This window comes from Pundamilia nyererei, unplaced genomic scaffold (assembly GCF_000239375.1).
Source record: "Pundamilia nyererei isolate P.nyererei 1_Seehausen unplaced genomic scaffold, PunNye1.0 scaffold00033, whole genome shotgun sequence".
NCBI lineage: Eukaryota > Metazoa > Chordata > Actinopteri > Cichliformes > Cichlidae > Pundamilia > Pundamilia nyererei.
This window is the reverse complement of record NW_005187434.1, coordinates 310,996-321,997: the sequence shown is the minus strand read 5'-3', so window position 1 is coordinate 321,997 and position 11,002 is coordinate 310,996. Positions and strand designations below refer to the sequence as shown.

General features: G+C 41.9%; 1 protein-coding gene across 1 annotated transcript in view; it reads left to right on the top strand.

The window, feature by feature from the left end:
* trpm3 (transient receptor potential cation channel, subfamily M, member 3) overlaps positions 1-11,002 on the top strand; it is a 118,084-nt gene that overhangs the window by 98,574 nt on the left and 8,508 nt on the right. Inside the window, 6 exon segments of the mRNA XM_013909931.1 lie at positions 1,360-1,588; positions 4,080-4,283; positions 6,521-6,661; positions 7,845-7,973; positions 8,560-8,811; positions 10,088-10,262. Coding sequence (XP_013765385.1) covers positions 1,360-1,588; positions 4,080-4,283; positions 6,521-6,661; positions 7,845-7,973; positions 8,560-8,811; positions 10,088-10,262 — 1,130 coding nt within the window.

Below are 11,002 nucleotides of genomic sequence, written 5' to 3'. Positions count from 1 at the left end.
GTAATTTCTGCAGTCTAAGTCATCCATTAAGTTTGATCTCCAATGACAGAAACTACAATTTCTTTTCAGGCTTTAAATGGAACTATACCTTTGTTTTAAATGAGTCAGCCGTGAGCTAATAATCACTATTCTGTGGATTAAAGATGTTCTCTCTCATCTACCATTCATGGTCATTCAGTGGGACACTGCCTGAGACTTCCTTACAGGTACTCATTGTTTGTCCTGTATTATATTCCTAGCCTGAATCAAATAGTCCTGTGATGGCTCCAACAGTGAGTGAAAACATCCTGTCAGCACTGAGCAGCTCCCTCTGCTGATACTGAAGTCATGGTTGATGCATTGCTATATTGATTAAGTACTGTAACAGCCCACTAGGCAAGTAGGGCCCCTATAGGGACCTGCCAGTCAGCATCGTTCTTTTAGTGTGAGAAGTGGAAACATTTCCTATCAGGCACACAGGATGGAAATGAACTGTGGAAGTGCACTGCTGAGTCTCTTGTTTGGTAAAATATGAATTTTACTTTAAATGAAATTGGGGACTCAGTGAAGGAATTCATTGGTTTGCAAATGACTTTCAGTGCATGTCTGGATAGATATCCTTGTGCACACACATGCACAGTCAAAATAAGTTATCATTACATACAAAGATGCATGCGAACAATCTTAAGGTCTGAGAGAGAAAGGACCGTCCTTTCATTTCTGCCTATCCAATTCAGGGTCGTGCGGCAGATGTAGTCTATCCCAGCTAACATAGGTCGAGAGGCAAGGTACACCCTGGACAATTTGCTAGTCTTTTGCAAGGCTAACACAGAAAGACAGATAACCATTCACAACTTTGGGTAATTTAAAATCTCCATTTAACCTAGTATATATATATATATATATATACATATATATATAAAATAAAAAAAATTTGTTCATAATTGAATGTGATGCTGTAAAAAATTAATGTCCTGAAATGAAAGTATGAGAAAAGTATTGTGTAGGATTTTGGAACCCAATTAAAAATTTGATATAAGCGATGGTACTGGTACAGATGTTGCTTTGAACATCTGAGAAAACTGTTGTGTTTCTGCATGTATTTGTGTTGGCCACATCATATTTCTTTCATTTATCAAAGATATGTTGCATTTAATATTATCCTTGTAAGTCATCTAAACATTCGCCTTGTAACCAATTCACACCGCACAGTTTTTATGTTTGTACATGTGTTTTATGCCATAATACCCTCAGACTTGGGGCCAGGTGGCCAGCAGTGTTATGACCAGTTGAATAACATTTTCACTTTTAGACAAAGTATATTGCTGTCTTGATTCATGACTCAGTGTGCTTGTATACATACTTTATATATTTTCCCAGAGAGTTTGGCCAGCTGGCTGTGGAGCTCCTAGACCAGTCCTATAAACAGGATGAGCAGATGGCCATGAAGCTGCTGACATACGAGCTGAAGAACTGGAGCAATGCCACCTGCCTGCAGCTGGCTGTAGCAGCCAAACATAGAGATTTCATCGCTCACACCTGCAGTCAGATGCTGCTGACCGACATGTGGATGGGGCGCCTGCGCATGCGCAAGAACTCAGGGCTGAAGGTAGTACGCGTCGGGTAGATGGTTGAGTAGAAGAGTCTGTGCATTTAAAAGCAATGTCCTTCTCTAGTGTAAAAGATTCATGGTTGTATCCCCTCAGACTGCCTGTAAAGTAACGAGATACCTATCAGTTACTCTGTAGGTGATACACCTGCATAAGAAGTAAAACCTACCTGTAGTCAGCATAGCACATAAAATATAAATATACCGTAACGTTCAAGTAAAAGCAGTATTTCGATGATGTAGCTTGTCTGTCAGAGTGCTGGCATGCATATTTTTCAGCTATAAGATGGATAATCTGTACGTAGCTTGGTCATGCTTCAGAGATTTTTTAAACTCTTGAATATCTCTTATGAGTTATAGGCTGCAGAAGATGTGTGCAAGTGGAAGTGGAGGAAGTCTATAATGAGGACATAATATACAATAATGTAGTTATGTCCTTGTTTCATCTCGTGCACGCTGTGTGCATGTTTATCCTCACTACATACAATTGGCCTGAATCATACGAGTGAAAAATTAACCTAATCCAGAAAGTTCTGTTCACGGGGAATTAAAAAGGTCAAATGAGGAACACCTGAAGGGGCTATGACGAGTCATTGTTCAGGATTTAGAGTGCGTGCTGGACTGTGAGGAGTAGGCAGGTCACCACTGGCGGTAAAAAGCGTACGCTATCCACACCTGCCTCTCAGTTTAGCAAAGACTTACTATTACTATTACTTATCAGATGGACAAATCTGAACCCACACCTGGATTGGTTAATTCCAGAAAATTATGTAATATCAAATGTTCGTTTTCTCAGTCACTTTGGTCTTCCAGGGTGACCAGCGACACTATTTCATAGCAGATTAACATCTTAGGGTGAGTTTATGTAGGTGAAATGATGTACTGTACTTAAAGATCAACCCAGTCAAGGTTGCTTGTGATGGTGGGAGGAATGGCCATCCAGAGAAAAGAGGTTTATTGGACAATAATAAGCTCGACACTGTCAGTGTGATCAGTGCCGGACTGCTGGCTGAACTTCTGCCACAACTTAATTAGTATAAGCCTTCAAAGCCATCTTTTTAGGTCAGAGGGGACGGGAGAACTGACCTTAATTTAGTCACAAAAAAACCCCCTTGAAACAGAGTGCAATGTATTTTACATTGACGCTCGTGCGGTGAACACCCCTTTTAAGTCAAGGAAAAGCTTTTAGTTAAGACTGGTGGTTAAGATTAGAGCAATATCTGCTCATGTGGGTCTCCAAGACATCTGGTGGTAGAGTGATAGGCAGGGAGCTGCTCAGTTCAGAGGTTAGACTTATTTATGCTGAAGAGTTGCACTGGGATTTGCTGAGGCTGAGATCACACTCATTCATACACCGAGCGAGGGGAGTGATGGGTCCGGCTTTCTAGCATCTCAGAGCGAGAGGATACTGCAAGTGCTTTAAGTGTGATTTGGCCTTTGCAGGAGAGAGAGAGAGAGAGAGCGCAAAAGAGAGATAGAGAGAGCCCTACTAAGGCAAACTCACTGGAGCAGTAAGACAGAAAGAAGAAAAAGTGGAAAAAACAAACAAACCGAGATGCATCAAGGAGTTTGTGAAATACGGAGAGTATCATTGTTAAAAATGTTGTCATAATCATCCGTGTGCACAGCTTTTGAATGTATTTATATCACAACTGGAAACTGGAAAGATTTCAGTGGACTGTAAGCTGTACACTGCTTTCTTTTTCTTTTTTACTGTGAAGCACTTTGGTTTTAAACATGCTATAGAAACAGACTTTACTTGCTTACCTTATACATCAGTAAGTAATGGTGCGGTTGCCTTAAACACCCTCATAAAATCGGGGATACTACCTGCTTTACTGTGATCCTTTTCATATTCTATATTTAATCCATGCTACTCATCTAACCATCTAACTTTACTGACAGCTATTTTGGTAAAATTTTGAATCTGTTTTTAATCTTAGGCCTTAACATATTTATGATGAAACAAAAACTTAAATTTCACTCTTAAGAAAAAGATAACTCATTACCCTGATTTTCATCTTTTTCTCTTATTCTTTACTTCCCACTGTGATCACGTTTGACTTGCTCTTGCTTGCCTATTAGCTGCTGAAGTGTTTACAGCACAGCTGCCATTTTTTTTAATAGCCGCTCGAGATGCGTGTGTCCCCGTCATCCATCTTGGCAGCACAGGATTCTTGCTGCATGTCCTTGTCTAATGCCTTTATAATTGACCTCCACCGTTAGACTAGCTGTTGTAAATACCACAGCTTTGTCATTCAGCTAAGTGCAGGTCAGGACAGGATTGGGAGGTGTTCGTGAGAGCAAATGCTTTATTATGTGAGGTTCACATGTGTAAAATAGAGCGATTTTGAAGGTTTTTTGCTCCAGAGTCTTTGTGTCCTAATTTCCATGGCGCCTCTCATGAAACTATAGCATAACACTCTGTGATTTGTCACTTCCAGCTCTTACTTCCACATCCACTTCCTGTCTCCCTCATTTGATCACACAGGTAATATTAGGGCTGCTGCTCCCACCATCGATCCTGAGTCTGGAATTCAAGAACAAGGACGAGATGTCCTACATGCCCCAGGATCAGGAGGCCTACCTGCAGGAAAAGGAGGAGGAGGAGCCTGAAAAACCAGTGAAGGAGAAGGAGGAGGAAGACATGGAGTTCACAGTAAGATCTTACTGTGAGACGCAGTACAACTCCGTGGTGAGAGAACCCACCTCAGCCCTGCATAGTCAGAATCGATACACATATTCAGACCATGCACACACAAACACACACGCTTTGTTCGATCTTAAAACTGCACCCAACCCTGACACTGTTTCCTTTTGTAAATATCTCTTGTGGGCAAGTTTTTAAACAATGTCGGTGCTGTCCACAATGAGATGACGCTACACACACTCAGACACGGATATATGCACACAGTTCTCCACGCACACATATTTGTTTCCCTATTCTGGCCAGCTGGACACTTCCTGCCGAATTGGCCTTTCTGTTTCTCATCGTCTCAGCAAAGACATGATTGTGGAGTTGTAGCGTCTCAGTCTGTCGCCGCTTGTGGGTTCCCTCGTGTATCTTTCTCTTTCCGTCTATCTTCTCCTCTGTTTCTCTCTCACCCACCCCCCTTCCCTTCTCTCTCATTCTCAGCCCAGCTCTCTCTTTGCTTCTTTATTACTTTTGCTTTCTATCTTTTTTCCTGCAAATCTCTCCCTCCCTCTTTCCCCCTCGCTCTTTCTCTCCCTCTCTGGTTCTTTCTCTCTTTTTCCCTTTTTCTTCAAGCTCAGGTCTGATTGAGGTACAGTACTGTATGCTAGCCAATTGCTTCCCCTCACTCTCTACCATCAGTGATGGCTTGCTGCAGCATACCACTCAGCATGGCGGCTGCTGAGCATGGGAGGCCCAGGCTTTTGCATTATATAACCATGTCCGCCTGCTGCTGCAGAGCTTAAATCATGCAAAGTCTGAGCACCTTCTCCCAGCTCACAGCAGAAGAGTTGGTCCATCTGCATAGACACAAAAAGTACCGAAGAATTAGAACTCGCTCCATTTCAGTCCAGGTCAGTTCTAGCGACGATGCCAGGATCCAGCTTGTGTGTTCGAATGAAGACTGGAATTTGAAAATCAATTTCAATGCACAAACTGAATCCGTGGCCGTCGCGTGAAGCGGCTGAGCTGAAGTTGAATGCCTTCCAGCACCACTGTGCATATTTTCCATCTTGCATTGAGCAAGCCAGCAAGCCAGTGCAAACATTCACGAAACGGGTCTTTTTTTTACACTTGCAGTCCTTGAGGCACTCTGGCGTTAAACAAAGATTCCCCGCTGCTAGAGGATGTACTTGTAAAGAGCCCCTTCCTGTTGCCCTGGCTTCTGACTGCACAAATGCAGCGTCACTTACTTATGAATCACACAAAGATTCATACATATATACACGGACTGCTACACCACAGAGGGAGATTGTATTTTCGTGATATGATGATCAGATGCTTGGCATAGAACACACTGTAATGGATGTAAAAGCCTGTCTGATAGCTAAAATGCATGTTTAGTGCAGTTAAGGCATGGTGTGGTTTACACACTGGCGTCTGAATTTGTTCATCCTGAAGGCCCTGTCTGTGTGTGCCTTGGAGAAAACTTTAGCTCTATATGTTTCACATATTTGGGGCATAAAACAAAATAGAAATCCTCTAGTTCTTACTAAAAGTGCTCCTTTTCTTCTAATTTCATAGAGGTGGTTTTTATGACGAGTCTACCTATTCAAAGCCCTGGGATGTACACCGACTCCTCATTGCATATTTGAACCATTTAGACCAGCTTTAAAACTTTAAACGTTGCCCAGGTTTGTTACGCTTGTTGACTTATAATACAATTCCTCTCAGAGGTCTGGTGTTGCTTTGACATTAAGACCATGACCCATAAAAAAGTGGGCTCCGAACCCTCTCTCATGGATAAGGAAATGTGTCACAGATTGAAGTGAGATATCTATGTCTTATCTTTCCTTTTTTCTGTCTTCTTCCTGTCAGTACCTTGTCTCTTTTTTGCCTCCTAATTGTTGTCTGAGACACAATCCATGAGTGTCCATGTCTGCGTAATACTCTGTTACCAGCCTTCCAGCCTTCACCCAAACTCCACCTCAAACACACATTTCACATTTTGGAATGATTGCATTGCTTGTGCTTGCTTCTTTAATTATGATATTAAAACAGTGCTGTAGCCCATAATTTAACCCTCTCCCCCCTTCTCCCTTTTCTCTGTTATTCAACTCTTCCTCCTCCATCCCAAATACTCATCCTCCTATCCATCTTTCCTCTGCATCTCTACCGACTCCTCCTCCCCCACCTTTCCCATCCATCACATTTCCCTCTTCCCACACTCTCTATACTTTAAATCCTCACACCTCTCACTCCTTCCTCCCTCGCTCCATGTGGGGTTTGCATTCGCCCAGGCAATGCTGGGCAAAGTAACCACAGAGACATCCAGAAAGAAGGATGTTGAGGAGGTTCAGAACCGCCACCGCCTTATCCCCATGGGACGCAAGATATACGAGTTCTACAATGCACCAATTGTCAAGTTCTGGTTCCATACGGTCAGTGTCAGTTTCAGCAGCACCACCTACATGCTCTGCTTCCTGTTGCTACTGTCACTGCTTACTGTATTTCTGCAACAGCATCAAAAGCCTCTACTTTCACGCTGCCTCCATTGTCATTAACCTCCCGTTCCAACCTGACATTGCCTGGCTTGACGGTGTGGGAAAGTATAGTATGAAGTAGATCTGGAGGCTGATGGAAGCAGCATTGAGAGAAAAGTATAGGAGGATGAGGGTGGGTAAGGAATTGAATCACACAAGAAGGCTTTTTATTGACAGTGTGAATATTGACTAAAGTTTCTGGGCCATTGCCACTAGGTTAACTACTACAATATATAAATATTAAATTAAGCTTTGGATTTTTCAATTATCTGTTTTAATAGAGCAGCTTACATGTAGAATCTGTAACTGTTTATGTATAGCTTGTGTGGTACAGTATCTGCCTATGAGCGTGTGTGCTTTGTTTGATTCTGGCTCATTTATTATTTTTCCTCAATTTGCCTCAATTTGCTTGCCCAGTGAAAACATCTCTTTAGCACCGGCAGGGATTTCGCTGTTTATTTATGCAGAGAAAATATTTTCACTGCTCTTTGTTTCATCCTGTTTTCCTCTCTCTGGCTATTCGCTCTCCTTCTCTTCTCCACCCCCCACCGTCTTACCCCACTTCTCCTTTCTGCCCTTCAGGTTAAAGAGAAATACTCTGTGGTGCCTTTCAACTATTGCAGATGTGTTCTCTGAGCCAAAATGGAGTTTTTAGTCTTGTTCCCAATTTAGATTTATACCTATGACCTGATGTGTGCTGTCCAGGTTTAATAATTAGCTATTGTGTGAAGCAAATGTGCATGTGTAGAATGAACATTGGTAGAATGCTTGTTTTGCAGATGGAAAAAAATATGCGTATAAACCAGAAAGCCAACATGTTTTTTAAAAGATTCAGGAGACACATAATGGAGGTACCTTGACCCCAAATATCTTTTATCAAAGCCTGAAAACTGCATTAATGGGAGTTGCAATGAGGGTCAGGACTTCACTCAATATGTGTTTAATTTGGGCAAACCCCCTTTCACTGAATCTGTTTGCAGAGAGATAATTGATCTTCATTCGTGTAAAGTTTGCTAATGTGTCTGAAGCGCACAAACTTATAACCATGCTGATTTTTCTCTGCTGTTGCATCACTATGCAGATGGCATATGTGGGCTACCTGATGCTGTTCAACTACATTGTCCTGGTCAAGATGGACTTGTGGCCTTCTCCTCAAGAGTGGATTGTTATCGCTTACATCTTCACCAATGGCATAGAGAAGATGAGAGAGGTACAATAGACTATAAATGTAGACCTGTAGTGACCTCTCTAAGCAAGTCTTCCCTACCGGCCAGCCAACTGAAGACCCAAAGTGTCTCCGGCAGCTTATTTAGTGAGTTCAGTGGTGGAGGGCAAAGGCTAATCATGATGTCCATATCATCTAAGTCTCATAGCAAATAGGTAAAATGTACATATATCAGAGAAATAGATGTAAAAGAGTGTTTGGTAGTGGAGATGCAGGCAGGCCACAGAAATGGGAAAACCATGAAAGCAAAAGAGTAAAGTGAATAGAATATAAAGGTATGTGGCCATATTATGTTCATCCTCTGTGGCTTTGTTTTTACTGTAAGTATATGAAATGCATTCATCATTGTGTCAGCTCATTCTGAGCTGTTAGATTCTCCGATAGGTGAACTCATGCTGCCCTCTTATGGTGGTTGTGATAGAGTGCATTTTTCTGTTGTGCTATTTTTGTCACTTTTTAGGGTCACTGTTTATTTTACCCTTTAGCGTCTGTATTTAATTAATGCCATTTTCTGTCATCTCTGCATTACAGCATCCACATTTCTGTTCATTTTCCTCTGATCGCTGTTTAGATCCTGATGTCTGAGCCGGGAAAGTTGTTACAGAAGGTGAAGGTGTGGCTTCAGGAGTACTGGAACATCACAGACCTCATGGCCATCCTCATATTCTCTGTCGGCATGGTGCTGCGTCTCCAGGAGCCACCGCTCATGAGTTATGGACGGGTGATTTACTGTGTCAACATCATCTATTGGTACATCCGGCTGCTCGACATCTTCGGAGTCAACAAGTACCTGGGTCCCTATGTGATGATGATCGGCAAGATGGTGAGAAGAGGCAGGGGAAGTCAACTCTGTGTGTTTAGGCATCCCTATTATAATCTGCAGTATTTTTCATATTTTCCTTCCATTATCTGGCCTTCATCCCTATCTGTTTACCCTCTGACTTTGCCCAACATCATCTATACTGACTGTAACAGCTTACTGAGTTTGATGATTGCAAAGGTTTAATCTGTAAGCGGTAAACAAGCTTCTGTGCCTCTTAACTTTATTGTTTGATCGTAGAGAGCTCAAGATCAGAGCCGATACAGACATGGAGATAAAACAACGGGGGGAGGGGGATCAAAGAGCCAGTTCTGTATCTTTCTGATCCTCGACCGTCCTGGGCATGTCCCTGTTTACCGCTGGACGCAGACTCTTTGATATGAAAATCAGCAGTTAGTTAGAGTTACTTAAATTGACAGTGATTTACTCAAATAATTTGCATATGTGATGAGCAGGTTTGAAGTCAAAGCTGTTCACAGGCATAAACAGGGTTTTTTTCTGGCTCTGAACAAGCTCAGGGGACTGACTACACATGCAAGCACTTCCTGTCCACATACAGTAAAAACAAATGAGTGTGTTTCACCTAATTTAATATAAATCTTTTTAGATTTATCTTATTATCTGAGTAATTGAGTCATTTTTTTTAATTACACCGCCATTGCTTTTACTTGGGCTCAGGTTTAACCATCTTTTGGTGCCAAGCACTTATCTATGCAGGCTAATAAAGCTAATAAAGAAATGTAAAAATTGCATTGTAGTTACAGCCAAAAGTATCAACTGTGTTCTTACTAGTTTTGATGCTTTATTCTGCTTATTAGTGTGCCTTGCACTTTTCTTTCTTTTTAGTAATAACAACTTTGGTGACAGCTGTAGCTCCAAGTTTGCTTTAACAGGGTATCTGAATGCAAGATGAGCGACAGTCTGAGTGCATCAAAAAAATGCACAAAAGTGTTCGAAGGATAAATAAGCCCAAAGGGAGAGTGTCCCCTTCAGCCCTGAAAGTGCTCAGAGATTGCTCTAAATTAAATGCATTTTAAATATTGACTTCAGGCTTCGTTCCAAAACAGGTTAAATTAAATTTCAGTTGACCAACTTAGGCTGGGAAGAATAGTAATCAAAAAATGCAAATGCAGACCAACTGATTTTCCTGCAGTGACAGACACGCTCATTACCTATTTCCCCATCCAGTGTCATTATTTTCAAAATATCCTGTCCTCGTTTTCTCTTTCCTTTAACCACTCACCTCTTCCCTTCTCCTCTTCCTCTCTCCCGCTGTCAGATGATCGACATGATGTATTTTGTGATCATCATGTTGGTGGTGCTGATGAGTTTTGGGGTGGCACGTCAGGCCATTCTCAACCCTAACGAAGACCCATCCTGGATGCTAGCCAGGAACATCTTCTTCATGCCTTACTGGATGATCTACGGAGAGGTGTTTGCCGACCAGATTGACCGTAAGTTCAGGGGCGAGAGTGTAAGCTGTTAGACAAAATGCGTTTTTGTAAGGAGGAAGGAGGGAGGAATGACGGAAGCAGTATTACTGAAAACACCAGTCTCAGTATGAAATTAGATTTCATTTTCACTCATTTCTTCACAGCTTGAACTATTACTTGAAGATGTTTGTGTGCGCGCGCATGTGTGTGAGTGTGTGTGTGTAACACATACATAATAAAACTGTTTTCCTCGGAGACTAATTGCATCTGCAGTCATGTAGAGAGAGTGACATTCTGACTCAATAAATTATAAATAGACTGTGAGAAGTGTGTATGTGGAAATGTCCAGAGAGTGAGAGTGCGTTTTGTGTGCTGCTCCGTTCTTATCTTTTTGTGTGGTAATATTTGGTGGTGTGTACAGAATGTGAGGAGTGGCCCAAAGAGAAGAGATCTGAAATAATGTTTTCATTCTTTGTTTCAGATATGCATAGTAGGAAGGTACAGCAAAGGCTGAATGAAAAACTCTGGCTGGTCGAAAATTACTTACGCACTCATGGAACCTGGCGTAATAATGGTCCATCCCACATTGCTCAATGCAGTCAAAATCCCAGTAAATCTATAGCTATAGAACTTAATTTAACCACATCTACCTCTCCCACCTCTCGTTCATCATCGTCACATTAATGCCATGTCATGCCCACTGCTACCACTAGAGGACCACTTGATACAAAAGTGTGCATGCAGCTCCATGCTCTAAGGCT